The sequence below is a fragment of the Balaenoptera acutorostrata genome, chromosome 13 (assembly GCF_949987535.1).
Source record: "Balaenoptera acutorostrata chromosome 13, mBalAcu1.1, whole genome shotgun sequence".
Lineage (NCBI taxonomy): Eukaryota > Metazoa > Chordata > Mammalia > Artiodactyla > Balaenopteridae > Balaenoptera > Balaenoptera acutorostrata.
The window spans coordinates 16,317,649-16,335,710 of record NC_080076.1 but is presented as its reverse complement, the minus strand read 5'-3'; the positions used below and the strand labels follow the sequence as shown (position 1 = coordinate 16,335,710).

The window sequence follows — 18,062 nt, the reverse complement described above, 5'->3', positions numbered from 1 at the left end:
TCCTCTTCATTAAATTAGGGGGGTAACTGGACTGTACTAAGTTAGCAGAGAGTCAGCAAAAGTAACAAGTCATATAGACAAAAAAAGGCAGAAAATGAAAAAACTAGAAAGACACATAAGCTTCTACGTTGCAGAATGTATTTTTGAAATAATGACCCTACATGTCTTAAACGAACTTTGGAAATCTAAGCAAGCACAGGAATCCACCTGGCACATGAATATTCTTCTCATGAGCCCAGTCAAGCAGTGGTCTGGCCTCTTCAGTACCTTTCACTTCTAGCAACCCAACCACTAGCCCCACCGTAAAGAAGAGCCACTGAGATAGAGTGGAAGCAAAGGGAGTAGGTACACGGCACCAGAGTAAGGGCACTTCTATCATTACCTCCAGATGAAAAGTTTCGTTAGTGACAGTTAAGGTAAAATCATACAGGTAAAATGTGACAGTACTTGATCCAAATTTTTAGCAAAAGTGTAAGGGACAGGGCAATATGAAGGGTTAATCTCTATATAATGTAGGATGGTAACATGGGAACTCCTACCAATTTTTAAAAAATCACCTGCCATTTAGTTGACTAATATTAATATTTCTGTTTCCTCTGCTCAGTAATGTTCCTATTTGAGTTTACAGCATGTACAACTGATTCTCCTACAGTCTTTCAAATCGCCAATCAGTAAGACATTTGCCTTTGAGAGATTAAAAAAAAAGAATTGTTAAGTTAATCATATCCTAAAATTAATACTAAGAACTTTCAACTGTTCAATATTTTTTCCTTGAGCCCTAAGAAATTGAAAATCCATCAGGAGTATTTACTATCCAGTTCTAATTCTTTAAACAAACAAAAAAAGGTACAATATATTCACTGCACAATGAGTTTGGAGGAACCTTAGGGCTGTGACTGTACAGGTACAATATGTCCACTGATTAATACCAGTAACGCTTCTTTGAGATTACTGATAACATCCCTTATTCATCTTACAGTTTCGACCCGTTGTTAAATACCATGCTTGCAGTATTTAAAATCTTGTTTTGGAATTCCCTGGCGGTCCAGTGGTCAGGACTCCACGCTTTCACTGCTGAGGGCGTGGTTTGATCCCTGGTCGGGGGAACTAAGAATCCCGCATGCCACACGGCGTGGCCAAAAAAAAAAAAAGTGTATAATACCTTGTTTTGACATATTTCCTCCACTAACAGCATTTCTTTTTCTCCTTACTTTGTTTTTCCCTCCAAAGCTCAAACAACTGGGAGCTAAAGATGTAAGTACATTTAACAAACATTCCTTGAGTACTAAACATGGGCACAAGATTAGGGACTATGAGGAGGGTAGGGTAAAGTGCCTGCACTGAGATGTGTACAATCATACTGATGAGAAAAGACACACAAACCATAACTAACTAGCAAGTCAAGACGACATATTTTAAAGGGCAAATAAGCACCAGAGGAAAAAAACACTTAGAGTTTAAGTGAGACAGATCATTACGAGCTGATGTTTGGGAAATCTGATGGAAAGGGATCCTGAACTAGTATGTTCAAGAATGAGCACGACTCTGCCAGGTAGAGAGGAAAGGGGAGCGTGTTACAGGAGGGGACAGCAGACGGAGCAAGCACACAAAGGCTAGGACCGTTAAGTCACAACCAGATGTCCTGCCAAGTCTCTCTAAAATGTATTCTTCAGAACACTGGCTCTATAGACATTCACAGATACGAAGTGAAAAGAGAATTCCATGGCCCAGTAAGCCTAAAGAATGAGGGGTTTAATAAAGGTTCTTTATTTCGGGACTTCCCAGCGTCTTTAACGTGCTTGTATGCACAGACCTCCCAATCTCATCTGACCACGGAACTCTTTTTGGGGTTCTGCAGGATTACTGTTGTGCGAGCTGCTGGTAGGGCTGACGGCCTCGTCACGTGGGGTCGTGCAGGCAGCCTCCCTGTGGTCTGTGTACTCAGATGTGTGTCTGTACTCGCCATGGTTGGTGTCTGGGTTCTGCCACATGAAGGTAAGCGTGACCTACTGATGCCCCTGATGAAACTGTACAGGATGTATAATAATTCCAGCGGAACTCAAATCCAAGTTAGTCATAATAGACTGGACAGTGCCTCTATTCTGAGGTCTCTAAATTAGTTTGGAATTTAAGACTGAGCCAATACAAAGTTTTCCAAATAACTGTCTTTTTCAGAGTTTATACAAAGGAGTGCAAGGTTAGCTCATGATTTAGGGAAAAGAAAAATGTATATAAGATATTCTTTACTTATAAGCATTATATAACCAGGTATTGATGGCATCGTTAAAAATGCAATGTTCACATGGTATTAGTGACCTTAGTTATTATAACTGCCTGCTGGTTATATCCACCTAACCTAAATATTAACCCAAACTCAATTTGTCTACAACGAAACTCCTTACCAACTGTCTGCCTTCCCACTCCTCCCTCAAACACAAAGAAACGTGCTGCTTTTTGGCTAGTTAATGGTACCATTTAGTTGAACACTGGCCAGAAATTCAGGAACTATCTTTGACTCCACAACTATATTCACTCTCCCAGCCCCAAGCCAACTAGTAGTAAGTTCTGCAGTCTCCACCTCCTAATCGTCTCTTCTCTATCTTTCCTCTACCCTCGTTCAGACCACAAGTGGAGTCTTGCCGCTAAAACAGTGCTGGGTTCAAATCACAGTTCTGTTACTTATGTGGTAAGACACTGTCCAAGTTACTTAAACTCTCCCATATTCAATTTCCCCATTTATGAAACGGGGATGCCTTCCCCACAGGGCTGTTGGAATAAATGAGAAATATTTGCAAATGATATATCTGATAAGGGGTTAATATCCAAAATATACAAAGAACTCATACAAGTCAACATCAGAAAAGCAAACAACCAGATTAAAAAATGGGTAGAGGATCTGCATAGACATTTGTCCAAAGACATACAGACAGTCAACAGGTACATGAAAAGATGCTCCACATCACTAATCATCAGGGAAATGCAGATCAAAACCACAATGAGACATCACCTCACATCTGTTCAGAATGGCTATTATCTAAAAGACAACAAATAACAGATGCTGGAGAGGGTGTGGAGAAAAGGGAACCCTTGTGCACTGTTGGCAGAAATGTAAACTGGTACAACCACTATGGAAAGCAGCATGGAGATTATTTCTCAAAAAATTAAAAACAGAACTACCGTAGGATCTAGCAACTCCACTCCAGGGTATTTATCCAAAGAAAATGAAAACACTAATGAGAAAAAATATAGGCACCCCTACGTTCACTGCAGCATTATTTACAATAGCCAACATATGGAAGCAACCTAAGTGCCCACCAATAGATGAATGGATAAAGATGTAGTACATATATACAACAGAATATTCCTCAGCCATAAAAAGATTGAAATCTTGCCATTTGCAACAACATGGATGGACCTAGAGGGTATTATGCTAAGTGAAGTGAGTCAGACAGAGAAAGACAAGTACCGTATGATTTCACTTATACGTGGAATCTAAAAAACAAATGAACAAACAGAACAAAACAGAGTCACAGACACAGAGAACAAACAGGTGGTTGCCAGAGGGGAGGGAACTGGTGGGGAGGAGAGAAATAGGTGAGAGAGAGTAAGAGGTACAACCTTCCAGTTGCAAAATAAATGAGTCACAGGTATGAAATGTACAGTGTAGGGAAATCAGTCAATAATTATGAAATATCTTTGTATGGTGATAGATAACTAGACTTATCACGGTGGTCATTTTGAAATGTACAGAAATACTGAATCACTACATTGTATACCAGGAACTAACATAGTGTTATAGGTCAATTTTACTTGAAAAACAAACAAACAAACTTATAGCACTAGATTTGTGGATACCAGCAGTAGGGGATGGGGGTGGGGGAATTAGATGAAGACAGTCAAAAGGGATAGACTTCCAGTTATAAGATAAATAAGTACTAGGGATGTAATGTACAACATGGTAAGTATAATCAACACTGCCGTATCTTACATATGAAAATGGTTAAAAGAGTAAATCCTAAGAGTTCTTATCAGAAGGAAAAAAAAAAGTTTGACATTACTATTTTATTTTTTAAATTTTATTTTACATGTGCAGTTTTATTTCAGTTTGGAAATCATGCACGAAATATGATCTAATAAAAAATTCTAATCTAATATAAAAATTCTAATCTAATTAAATTTTTTTTTTCTATTTCTTTAATTCTCTATATGAGATGATGGATGTTTACTAAACTTATTGTGGTCCTCATTTCATGATGTACGTGTCAAATCATGATGCTGTACACCTTAAACTTCTGCAGTGCTGTATGTCAATTATATCTCAATAAAACTGGAAGAAAAAAGAAAAAGTGAGAAACTGCATGTAAAGTACCAAGTACAGGTCGTGGCTCATTTACAGCAAGGAGGCTAAAATCATCCTATTTTTTGCTCCTTTCACAAATACCATTATAAAAACACTGCTGCCTAAGTCATCTTCCTCAATTGTAAACCTGATCATTTCACATTCCTGCTTAAAACTCTGTAAACTGTTCCTTACAGGATAAACTACACAGAGGCCTGTAAGACTTGTTACTGCCAACCTTTCAACCTCACTCTCCAAATCTCCTCTATCCTCCAGCCATACCAACTATTTGCCTTTCCCAAATCTTTCAACAGTCCCGATGCCTGTTTTCTCTGCCTGGAATATGCACCCCATCTAGGAAACTTCTACTTCTCCTTCAAGGTGCAGCTCAACTCTGAGAAACTGTTCCTGACTTTCACCTCTCCAGCCTGGCAGAGTTACAGGATTCTAACCTCCTGATCCCTTAAATTTATCACATAGCATACTAACGTTACAGAAGCATAATGTTACATAATGTCACCTCCATCAGACAAGCTCTTTGGAGAAAATGACCTTTGTCTTATTCATATTTGTGTGGCACACAGTAGAATGCCTAAACATTCGCCGACTAAACACAAACCTACTGGCAAATTTGACAACACATGACCACTTACACCAAGCTCTGAAGCCATTTCTGCTCTCTCAGAGAAACTCTGATGAGTACGCGAACAATATCCAAATTTAAAATGCATTGAATTTCTATCAAAGATTCAGAATGAGAAGTCATCTAGAATATTGTTCATTTGATTATCTCTAAATGCATGTTACTTACTGTCAATGTTTTCTGGTAATACGTAATCTTTGCCCGGACAGGATAGGGTTTATTACGAAAGTCCCTTTGGCAACTTGCTAAAGCTTGATTAGCACCATCACTATAGTGTGAGGGAAAGGAAGACAAACAAGAAACTTAAAGCTTCTCGATATGTTAAAAACTCACTATTTAAAATGATTAATGCCCAGAAAGGTCAAAACAAAATCAAGTTATGACAAAGCTTGGGATATTTGAAGTTATTTATGCAGAAAACACCAAGTTGACACATGAGTTTTTCAGGACTCTGGATAACGAAAGGAGCCAATGTTACCACGGCTGCCTGCCGGCAAGGGGAAGGGATACTCTTCCTCTCCCCAAGACTAGGGCAGGGTCAGAGTCACATACGGTGCTTTCAAAAACGCAGATTCCTAGATCCCACCCTCAATCAGCTGAAGCAGAATCACAAGGGGGAGGCCTGGACCTCTTGTTTAAATAGCTCAATGGGTGATCATGATGAACTACCAGAGTTACAAATCACTAAGGTAGGAAAGTAATTTTTCTTACAGTTGACTGACTGGCTAAAAGGTAATCCCCCCCAACAAACATGTGAAAATGAAAAATGTACATACCTGATTCATACACATTATAAATATACTAAACACTCGGAAGTTTTGTAGCCCACTGAGAATCTTTTCAATACAGCAATACAAAGGTTGAATGACATGGTACACATTGCTTATTCATTAGGTTGGTTAAGGCTCTGAACTTTATTTTTTAAAGATCCCTCTTAATAAAGATGAAAAAACATGACTATTATTATCACTGAGAGCCAGGAATGTTTTAGCAACCTTTAAAGGTACTATTTAATTTCAGGTTAACTACAACACATTTTTATGTTTGAAATTTAGGTGGTCCGTAGAAAGAACTTCAAAGCAAAACCAAATTAAGATAAGACCTTTCCACTAAGTTACAAAAAACATCTCAAGGAAAAGAATAATCTTACTTCATCTGGAAAATGTTCAGATTTGAAACAATATATTTTATAAGGTTTCTAAAAAGAAGCTGAAATTAGGAATAATGTAAAAAATATACACTTACTTTTGATGGTCATATTGGATTTGTCCATTGTTGCCTATAATCACTATTGCAGGATTATTTTTCTATAAATAAAGAGAATGTATTTGTTTTAAAGTCCTTAGATCAAAGAAGTATAGATCATTCTGGGTGTGCTATAAGTTCTCTTACACCGCTAAAATCCTAGGACACTGTGAGCATGGGACTGGTGTGGGACTTATGGGAGCTCAGTAACAGGAGGACTAACTTGGCCTCAGCATTCAAGGAGCTCAATGTTAAAGCTCTCCTTTAAATTGCTAATCATGACCTTGGATAATCAGCGGACAAACTACTGACTGAAACAATGATCATCAGTCTTAGGGCTGCTAAAGCACAAGTTAATGTTTCCAATTCATAAGCACATTTTGCTCTTAACTGTTTTAGAGAAATCAGCTGATCAAAAAGTGTGATTAACATATATGAAAACATATCAACATGTGAGCTAGTAGTAGTTATGCACATATTTTCATGAAAACAAACAGTAATAATCTTCTAAACACTACTAGTCTCACCACCTACATCTAAATGACTCATGCTGATCCATCAAAATTATTAAGCATAAACAGGGTGATGGGGAGGTGGGTACTGAAAAGTTCTCAGACCTGAGGTTCCACTGTTACCTCAAGTTGGTAGATGACAAATCATGAACTCCTAGCTTTAAATTTATAAATTCCCAGCTATATAAAGACTAATCATCGCACTTAAAATACAGTTTGGGGAGTCCTCTACTATTAAACTGACAAAAGTGTTAAATAAGCTATATTGTTCACAGCCTAACTTTGTTAGCAAATATATTAAAATGGGTAACAGTCCTGAAAACAAATATACCTTTCCATCATTGTCAAAAGAATCAAAAAATATTCCAACACCATTCCACATATCAGCTGATCCAAACACAGGACCCTCCAAGCCTTGATTTTCTGTATACCAAATTGCCTGTAAATACATAACATGGGACATTTAGAGACTAGTGGTATATGCATTTATACAAATTTTCCAAGTTAAAGAAATTACCATACCAGGCCATCAGCTCCAATTCGACCTCTTCCAGTCACTCGAAATGTCACCTCAACTTCCCAGTTCTCAAAGGCTGCTTTTGTCTTTGTCCACACCGATCCTCTTTGGCTTTTTAAAGATGGTGCTATTCGAATTTGATCTGAACTTGGAATAGCATCTAGAAATCAGGGAAGAAAAGTTTTGTTATAATTAGATAAAACTCAATGAATCACCACCAAACTGTTACATATACCTACTGAGACCTAAATTTAACTCAGTTACCTGTACAGTAATTTTGTTAGGAAAAAATTTCATGTTGACAGTTTCAGCTTTTAAATTTTAGCAGATTTTGATACCCCCTCCTATCTTTTGAAGAGTGCAATATCTCTGCAAAAAGAATTAAAGCTGCAACCAAACACTAAAACTTCAAGGGACAGCAGGGAGGAAATTACAGCTTGAAAGGCAAATCAACTATTTAATTCTCATGATATTCTTTTTCAAATACCTGAAAAATTTGCATATTTTCTTTTTTAAAACTGCGATTTTTTTTTTTTCCAGTTTACAAATGTTAGAAAGCTCAAACTGTGTGAAAAGAACATACCACTAGGAATCAAGAGACTTATTCCTAGTCTCAGTTCAGCTGTGTAACTTTGAGCAAATAATTCTCTTACTCTCTCGGGCTCACCATATGTTCACCTGTAAAATGAAGGGGCTGGGCTCAATCACTTATATACACCCTAAAAGTTATATGCAAAATTTTGAGCATATATACATTCTTCTAGGGAGAAGGTCAATCAACTGAATTTCAAGTCAATAATCAGTTCTTCAGCATCAGGAGATTCTCAGAGAGAACAGTGATCCCCAAAACGATGGTCTGCATCTCCATTCACTTACTAGCTGTTTGATCGTAGGCAAGTTACTCCACTTCTCTAACAACCTCATAGGCATATAAGTGCTTATATAAGTGCATATAAATATTTCAATAAATGTTAGCTGTTCCTATTATTGGACTAGATAATTATTAAAGCACCTATGAGGTCTAAATTTGAACAATTCTGGCACACCTTTTCCGATATTAACCAGTTCTGACGTTCTGACGTCCACGCTGGGACATAACTGTATTGTCTCTTTACAGGTAGGAAAAATTGACTGAAAGACAAGTTGAGATATTTTAGTAAGTTCAGCCACTATTTGTCACCATCACTTTCAAACACTTAAAGGTTTGGGGCAGTCATCACAGAAAAAGCACTGGATATAGAAATCAGAAGACCTGGATTTGAGTACTATTCTACTGACACTATCTATGTAACCTTTTCCAAGAAACTTAACCTTTCTGAACATCAGTTTTTTTCACCTATAAAACAGATATTACCTGCCTTGCCTACCAAGGATCTAATCAGAGCATGAAGAAGGTGAAAGATCTCTGAGAGCTATAAAGGCTTACAAATTGCTGTTATCATTTTTGCCCTTATGGACCCAAGGATGTGTACTGACAGTACAAAAGAACATGAGAGTTAAGAAAAAGAAACACCATAGATTTGGTCTTAATTTGGGGATGATGTAAGGGGACATGTTTAAACTAAATCTTAAAAATTTCTCTATTTAAAAAAATTGTTTTAAACAATGGATCTCAGGGCAAAATGAAAGGGGAAAAAATGATCAGTGGAGTTAAGAAAGCTGTGAGACTGTAAAAATTACAGTGATAATGAAAGCAAGGGATACCCATTAAGCAGTGATTCCCATAAGCAGTGATTCCCAGAGTCAACAGACAGAAAAGTCACTAGCTAAAATTCTAATCTCTTTATTTCAAATTCAATCTAGCCATACAACTTTCATTCACCCAGGTACATTATCTGACATTTCTGCAGCAGAAAAGCTTAGTTGGTTATAGGTTCTGAAAAGAGAGTCAACGTGACTAATTTAAGTAGTTGATTAACATTCCTAATTGGCTGATGTATGTGGTGTGAGCGTGAGAAAAAGAAGAGCAAGCCGGCAATGGAGAAATGCAGAAGTGAAAACATGTCAACCCATTTACCACCACTACTGAAAAATTCATCGTCATTCCAAGAAAAGAAACAAAAATCCCCCAAACCTGTGTTTGGTACACGTGCATCATCTTTGTGTATTAAAACAATGCTACCTTGATAACAGTTACCCAGCTACATACCCTTGATGAGTGGGCATATAATAAATGTCCGCTGGGTAACAAAATGCACTCTACTTCAAATATTTAATGACTTGGTCATTAAGTCAAATTGAAATTTATGCCTTTTAATTATACATTAATTTCAGTGAAATAGCACTTCCTAAAAGTGTGCTTCCTATTCAGCAACTACTTTCTAGAAATGGAACATTTTGTTTCAAGCACTCGACAATCTAAAACGATGTACACAAACCTTACAAAAATGACTGCTTAATAACACATCAAGATGGAATTCAAACTGCCAGCGCTTCTTACCCCAGATAAAGGCATTTGCCACTTGTTTCAAAGGTTGCGTCTGATGGTCACTGAACAGAGTTTACAGCATGCCAAGTGCTACGGCTGATTCCTTAGTCAGAGGTGACACATCAGCACTAAAGTACAGATATGTTTCCTTTCACATACGTAAATACCTAGCAAGGCTCTCTTACCCACTAACAGTGCTTAACAGTGCCAAACACATAAAATCAATAAAACGTGGAGCACAGGTTATTTCAATTCCCCCCCCGCAAAAAACTAAAAACAAAACAGCTGTATATATAATGCTATTCTTAGCCTCAGTTCTCAATCAACAACCCCCCATCCCTTCTTCTACTAAATAAAGCAACGAGTGTGACTATTAAATTACCCACTGTGTTAATACAAGAGAAAAGATCAAAGACCACACCAAGTCACTGAGAAAAGCAAACTTAACGTACAGTTCCAAGAGGGTGAGAAGACTGTCCTCCGACATAAAGACTTAAAGATTATTCTAAAGCCAACACATGCCACCTCTGAAGCCGTCAGGGGGCATCGGGTACAAACTGGAGCATTACCCACTGCTAACACCGAGGAGAAAAAGCAGGGGAGGGCCGAGGGGGAGCGGGAAAGAAGGTGGAGGGCTGCCAGACCAGGTCTCAGGTTCGGAGGAGACGTGGCGTTGGGGTGAGACGTGATGCCTAGAAGCGAGCTCAAGTGAGTACTTGGAAGTGCGGGAACTAACGAAAAACCTCTAGCCCAAACGGAAAGAACAGACGACATCAAAGAAGGGAGGAGGAAGGTCGAGTGGAGAGAATGTGGGAAAGACTGGGGGGCTGGCGGGGGGAACCTTGCGGACCAGAGCCGGCGTGCAGGCGAGGCTGCTGAGAAAGGTCCCCTCCACCGCGCATACGGGGTGCAGGGAGAGAAGGTGAAGAGGAGGCGGCTCAAGGCGGAGAGGGGACCCGGGCCCCCCGACCTCTGCCCCGGCTTACTCCCCGCGTGGGCCCAGAAGGGCACGGTCCCGTCGCTCTGCACCAGGTGCGGCCCCTTGAAGCTGTATTTGTACTCGAAACGCCGATGTGGCTGCGCGCCTAGGGTGCCCGTGGCGCCGTCAGCTGCCGGGTGGCCTCCCACACCGTCGCCCCCGACGAAACGACAGAGCGACAGCAGCAAAGCGCAGAACACCGGCCGAGCTCCGGCCCGGGGACCCCTTTGCCTGGATCCCGCCATCTTGGATTCTGGGAAACGGGAGGCCGGCGGAAGGAGGAGGGGGCGGGCGCTGCCGCCGGCCAACAGGGCGCTCCATGATTGGCGGAGCCCGGGGGACCCCGAGGGCAAGGGTGAGCCCCGCCCCCAGCCTCCGCTGTCCAGGAGGCTGCTGGACCCAGAGCATCTGTGGGCGGGGCCTGGGGCGGCAAGGTCCGTCCGCTCCTCCTATCCTCTCCCAGGGCGGGAAAGGGACTGCAACATACCCTTCCCACCTGATGTGGAGTGTTGGAGGAGCAGATCCGAAGGCGAGGAGCTTCTTCCTGCCTCTTAACATACTTTAGAATTCTTGAGCCCTGACATGGAAGCAGCCTAAGTGTCCATGGACAGATGAATGGATAAAGAAGATGTGGCACATATATACAATGGAATATTATTCAGCCATAGAAAGAAACGAAATTGAGTTATTTGTAGTGAGGTGGATGGACCTAGAGACTGTCATACAGAGCAAGGTAAGTCAGAAAGAGAAAAACAAATACCATATGCTAACACACATATATGGAATGTTAAAAAAAAAAAAAAACAGGTTCTGAAGAACCTGGGGGCAGGACAGGAATAAAGACGCAGACGTAGAGAATGGACTTGAGGACATGGGGAGGGGGAAGGGTAAGCTGGGACGAATTGGAGAGTGGCATGGACTTATATATACTACCAAATGTAAAATAGTTAGTGGGAAGCAGCCGCATAGCACAGGGAGATCAGCTTGGTGCTTTGTGACCACCTAGAGGGGTGGGATAGGGAGGGTGGGAGGGAGACACAAGAGGGAGGGTATATGGGGATTTATGTGTATGTATAGCTGATTCACTTTGTTATAAAGCAGAAACTAACACAACAGTGTAAAGCAATTATACTCCAATAAAGAGGTAAAAAAAAAAAAAACTTTATTTAAAAAAAAAAAAAGAATTCTCGAGGCCTGACACTTGTGGACCCACCACATCAATCCTCCCTGACTATAATAAACCTTTCCAGTATTAGGTAGAAGAAAGGCATTCCTTTTGAAGTGATACCCATTGTTCAGTAGCTGGTTTTCATTAGGTGGACTTTGCAGAATCATGTCTTTCCAGAAACAAGGCATAATCGCGAATACTAATGGTCCTAGCCCCTGAGCTCCACCAACCTGTGTTAGGGCATTTCAAACTGGGAACCAGCAATCCACAGGCCCGGAGAGACCTAAGATCTTTTTGTTGGTGTTGAATCAGGTGTGAGTTTATCACTCAACCTTTACCATTCTCAAAATCTAATCCCAAGAGCTTTCCAAATTTTGAAACCATAGCAATAATGCATTCAAATGAAACTGAGTTTAGTTTTGATAAGAGGAATAATGTGCGGTGAAGGGAGGGAGAAATAGAACCTGGACATTTGAGATAGTATTGGTCTTTGATTCAACAAATAAGTTCTGCATTTTAAAGGGGAATCTCCTTTGCCTTACCTAGAAAAAAATATTGTCAAAATATTAATGATCATCCAGAGTTTTGTTTTTCATAAATGTCTTACTGAATTTTTTTTCAAATCTGAGAATAAGCAGTATGATTTAAATAGTTTATTTCATTAGCTCTTCAAGTGTTCAGCAGGTGCTCTGTGCGAATTGTTCCATTTGTAGATTTTTTTTTCTTTTTTTTGGGCCGAGCCGTGTGCAGCATGTGGGATCTTAGTTCCCTGACCAGGGAATGAACCCACGCCCCCTGCAGTGGAAGCTTGTAGTCCTAACCACTGGACCACCAGGGAAGTCCCTGTAGATGTATTCTTGATGTACTTGTGGGGAGAGGTGAACTTCACGTCCTCTTATTCCTCCATCTTGACCCCTCTCCTCATTAGCTCTTTTTTAATTTTTATTTATTTATTTATTTATTTTATTTTTGGCTGCATTGGGTCTTCGTTGCTGCATGCCGGCTTTCTCTAGTTGCGTCGAGAGGGGGATACTCTTTGTTGCGGTGCGCGGGCTTCTCATTACGGGGGCTGCTCTTGTTGCGGAGCACGGGCTCTAGGCGCGCAGGCTTCAGTAGTTGTAGCACGCAGGCTCAGTAGTTGTGCCTTGCGGGATCTAGAGCGCAGGCTCAGTAGTTGGGGCGCACGGGCTTAGTTGCTCCGCGGCATGTGGGATCTTCCCGGACCAGGGCTCGAACCCGTGTCCCCTGCATTGGCAGGCGGATTCTTAACCACTGTGCCACCAGGGAAGCCCCTCCTCATTAGCTCTTAATGTGGGCTCTGAGTACCACATTAGCCCTAGGAGCTGCGTGCCCACATTACTTTAACTTATTTTTCATTGACCTCCCAACTTACCTCCAGATTCATGGGCCATTACTATTAAATCTCTTTCTAGTGCTCAAATCAAACCTTTAAGTTGAATATGGATTTATGGCTCCCCATTCTTCAGTCTCCAGATGTAACTAAATGAAAGTACACTCCTCATTACCACCTCAGCAACAGCAGGAACAAACATTTAGTGTCTGTATAGTACCTGTGGGTCATTGCTCCAGTCTCTTCAGGGTTTTCAATTCATAGGATTTAATCAGTTTACCTCCAATTCTTTCATCTCTGTGGGAACTAACTCTATGCCTTGCATAGAGTGAAAAAATCAATAAATGTTAAAGAAATGTTAACGTTTATCTTTATGGCAAATACTTAATGAATGCTTACTATATGCCAGAAACTGCACTAAGTGCTCTGCACATATTAGCTTATTTATTTTATTTTAAAAATGTTTTTATTGAAGTATAGTTGATGTACAGTATTACATAAGTTACAGGTGTACAATACTGTATAGTATTCACAATTTTTAAAGGTTATACTTCATTTACAGTTATTATAAAATATTGGCTATATTCTCTGTGTTGTACAGTATATCCTTGTAGCTTATTTTATACAACAGTGTATTGAAATACTTGTTTCTCCAGCCTGCTGGGCATCTAATGAGAGGTAGGTAGAAATATTTGAGGAAGGAGTCACTTACCAAGTAAAAAGATAAAACCTCATGAGATGAAGGCTTTTCTTTTCCCTGTTTGTCCTTCCTTCTGCCTGAAATGCGTATGCAATGACGGACAGCAGCAGCCATCTTGTGACCATTAAGAATGATGGCCCAGGAAGCCAGAGGAACCCCATCTTTAGCAATTTTCTTGAGCCCCTCTGGCAGGGGAGTTCTGCCTATCTCCAGACTTCTATCTTCTGAGATAAGACTCTCACTCATTTAAGCCATTGTTTCCAGGTTTTGTTACCTGCAATCCTAACTGGTACCATAGCTCACATGCACTGAGTGCTACTATGTATCAGGCAATGTTCTGGGTGGTAAACATACATTCACTCATTTAAGAGGAAATTAACCCAATGTTTTCATTTACTCTGCTGCTAGCTGTTTCATGTATAAGAAACAGTCCTCTTAACGTACTTGACTACCTTCCCTAAAATAACATGTTGGACATCTTAAAAGCTCTTCTCCAAGTTTTCGCCAATTATAAATATCCGTGATGAAGCACAAAGGCTTTGGAGTCAACTGACTGGGGGGTGACCCCTGGTTTTCCCAGTGTGTGGTCTTGGGCAAGGTGTTTAGCCTCTCTAAAGCTTGGTTTCCTCATCTAGATAAGGGAGGTTAATAACAGTACCTATGCCATTTAAAATTTTCCATTTTAGAAAGAATTCACTGCCTGGAACCCAGTAAGGTCTCAATAAACGTGAGCTATTCTGGTAACATCTTTTCCCTCTTCCACTGATAGCAAAGAGAAGCCTAACTCAGCCCCATTAAATCAGTCACATCACGGTTGCATTCATCAGGAAACACGGTCCATCACTTCTTCCCATCTCTTATTTTCTCCTCAAGGTAAGAAAATACACCCAAGTTGCAGTCGGGTTTGAACAGTGAACACTGAAGAACTGGCGACTTCATAGTAATGTAAACTGCCCGACATCTTTTAGGTAAGTAGCAGATAGTTTATGAATAGCCTCAAAGTCATGCCACAGATTTGGAAAGAGCAGAGCTAATATGACTAATTTGTTCTATTTTAATTGTATTACAAATGCTATAGTAGTTAGTGCTAAAGAATTTGCCAATTACATTTAAATTTGCAATTTAATTTCTTCATGGTTACCTTTCAGTCAATGAATAAAATATAGGTAAGAATTGCCTTGGATGCAGTTTAGGTTAGGACAGAGAAGGGAGAATGATGCTATATTTGGCACAGTATGTGTCGACATCATTTGTCTATGTATTAATATGTCATGTATGGGTTAGGTATCCATAAGCTATCAAATAATATTTGTCTTAAGCAGTCGGTGTATGTGAAGATACTTTTCTTGGTCCTGTGATGTTTAAATAGACTAATTGACCCCATCCCAACCTTTAATATATATATTTTAAATATATAATTTTTATATTTTAAATATATAATTTTAAATTTGGAATTTTACCAAAATGTGAGATTTTGGTAAAAATGTAAAATGTAAATTACATCTTGGTAAATGTAAAATTAGGCCTTACACTTGAAAGAAGATATGTTGTTCACCATAAAACAGAACTGTTTAACTTTTCTTCATATATGAAAAGGTCAGTCATAATATGACCCTTTATACTTCCATTGGGACAAAACATTATCTTTCATTCCTTGGACAAATTCAAGGTAAAGTTAAGAGGGGGGAAAAAAGGGAAGAAATAGGAGGCAGGAGAACAGAAAGCAAAAGAAGAGAGAAAGAAATGTTTGGAGAGGGGAGGAAAATGTTCTTATCTGAACTGTGATATCGTGAACCATTTTTGACCACAGAATAAATATTTGTAGATACTGATTTCCCAATGCAAAATGACAAAGACCAGTAAAGGGAGGTTAAGCAAAACATTTAAATTGGGAGTCAAAGTTCGATGTAAAGAAAGGGGACATTAACATAGGGAATAATCGCACCCCTCCACTATACATTAAAGAAGAATTGAACCAGAGCTTTTAGGAGTTTATTTCTCCGTTCTCTGGAGATAAAGTCTTTTGCACACATTTGGAATGCTGGAGCGTATTCAATATGGAAACTGAAAGAAATCTCAGTGACATGTGAGGCAATAACAAAACTTTGTCAGCTACTGGCTAGCTCAATAAGTAAAGAATTTTTTATTTAATTCTTTCAAAGTTGTGGCACCCATGGCAAGATGATGCTGGAAAGAGAATAATTTGTTAATAACAAATCTCCTGCAATGCAAATCTCCCACCAGACCAAAAAAATGCTTTAAGCAATTTAGGTCAGAATTAGGGTTTTTTTCCTCTCCTCTCTCCAAAACAGCAAGCATATAGTAAAACCATATTATTTCAAACTTCCCACTTTATACAAAATTAAATTCCAGGTGAATTAAAAACCTACACGTGAAAAACCAAAATTATAAATCTTTTAGAGGAAAATATAAGTGAATATATTTATGACTTCAGTGTAGGAAAATATTTCTTTCAAACACAAAAGCTCAACTCATAAAGAAGAAATATTGATACACTCACCTACTGAAAATTCACAAAAACTTTTATTCAACAAAAGGTACACTAAACAAAGTGGAAGAAAATGTCACATACAGGAAGAATATAATTTCTATGCATAAATCTGGCAAGGGATCAGTATCCAGAACAGAAGAAGAACTCCTTGAAATCTATAAGAAAAAACATACATCCCAATTAAAAATAAAAAAGGATTAGAATAAGCCATTCCCACAAGAGGAAGTCTTAATTGCTAAGAAATAAATGTTAAGATTTATCCCAAGTAACGTGAATTAAATCAGAGAAATTGAAACTAAAATAATGGGATACCATTTCCTAGTTATCAGACTAGTAAAAGTTTAGAAGTATGATAATATCAAATACTGGCTAGTATATAGAGAAATGGGAACTTTCAGACACTCCCCTCACCAAAGGCACATATTCTTGTTAGCAAAGAGTCGGGGGTGAAATCTATAGTCCATGAGACACTTCAGTAGCTTTAGAATTCGATATGATAATCCTCATTTTTGCTTAAGCTAGTTGGAAAGGATTCCACTTAGTTGCAGCAAAAATGGTGTTAAAACTACAGTTACGTGTCAGTTCTTTGCTTGCATTAGTGGAATCTCATAATGACTTTGAATCAATTGTATTTGATAAGAGTAATGAAAATGGTATTGTCTGCTTGCTTCTTGAATGTGATTATCCATTCATACATGCATGCGCTTATTCCTATTTACTCATCAAATATAATGAGTGCTCCCATATATATGGAATCCAAAAAAAAAAAAGGTTCTGAAGAACCTAGGGGCAGGACAGGAATAAAGACGCAGACGTAGAGGATGGACTTGAGGATACGGGGAGGGGGAAGGGTAAGCTGGGACGAAGTGAGAGAGTGGCATGGACATATATACGCTACCAAATGTAAAATAGATAGCTAGTGGGAAGCAGCCGCATAGCACAGGGAGATCAGCTCGGTGCTTTGTGACCACCTAGAGGGGTGGATGGTGGGGTGGGAGGGAGGCACAAGAGGGAGGGGATCTGGGGATATATGTATACATGTGGCTGATTCACTTTGTTGTGCAGCGGAGACTGGCACAGCATTGTGGGGCAATTATACTCCAATAAAGATGTTAAAAAAAAAAAGCCACTATACTTCGAACTCCCAGTTTCCTCTAGTGCAGCGGTCCCCAGCCGGCACCAGGAACCGGTTTCATGGAAGACAATTTTTCCACGGACCGGGCGTGGTGGGGGGGGGGATGGTTTCGGGATGATTCAAGCGCATTACATTTATTGTGCACTTTATTTCTATTATTATTACACTGTAATATATAATGAAGTAATTATACAACTCACCATAATGCAGAATCAGTGGGAGCCCTGAGCTTGTCTTCCTGCAACTATATGTTCCCGTTTGGGGGTGACGGGAGACAGGGACACCCGAAGTGTGTTGCTTATGTCCATCTACTCTGTAATCTCGTTTTGGTTGCTGTCACTGCAGAAAGCCCTGCTTTACAAAGATAGGATGATGGAAATGGAAGCAGGCTTTTCAGTGCTTTTGTGGCAATCTCAGGATATTCCGCCGTGACTTTAATCCAGAACGTACGGAGATCTGAAGTTGTCTCAAACATACTTTTAAGTTTCGCACCGTCATTTGCGATCTCAAGCAGTTGATCCTCTTCTAGCACG

At 39.6% G+C, this 18,062-nt stretch overlaps 1 protein-coding gene and 1 long non-coding RNA gene across 4 annotated transcripts in view; one reads left to right on the top strand and one right to left on the bottom strand.

Moving 5' to 3' along the window:
- The window catches only part of LMAN1 (lectin, mannose binding 1), a 29,738-nt gene extending 18,794 nt beyond the window's left edge, over positions 1-10,944 (bottom strand). The window contains exons 1-5 of the mRNA XM_007191991.3: positions 10,671-10,944; positions 7,262-7,416; positions 7,071-7,178; positions 6,228-6,289; positions 5,151-5,250 (exon numbers count right to left, since the gene is read on the bottom strand). Of these exons, the coding sequence (XP_007192053.2) occupies positions 5,151-5,250; positions 6,228-6,289; positions 7,071-7,178; positions 7,262-7,416; positions 10,671-10,908 (663 nt within the window). The 5' untranslated portion in view covers positions 10,909-10,944. The remainder of the gene's footprint in view (positions 1-5,150; positions 5,251-6,227; positions 6,290-7,070; positions 7,179-7,261; positions 7,417-10,670) is intronic.
- LOC103010639 (uncharacterized) overlaps positions 10,321-18,062 on the top strand; it is a 61,835-nt gene continuing 54,093 nt past the window's right edge. The window contains exons 1-2 of one of the 3 annotated variants that reach the window (XR_003624297.2): positions 10,321-10,392; positions 14,756-14,850. This is a non-coding gene — a long non-coding RNA (uncharacterized LOC103010639). Of the gene's footprint in view, positions 10,393-11,100; positions 11,397-14,755; positions 14,851-18,062 lie in introns of those variants that run through there. The other 2 variants (XR_009005009.1, XR_009005010.1) reach the window with 2 other exon arrangements.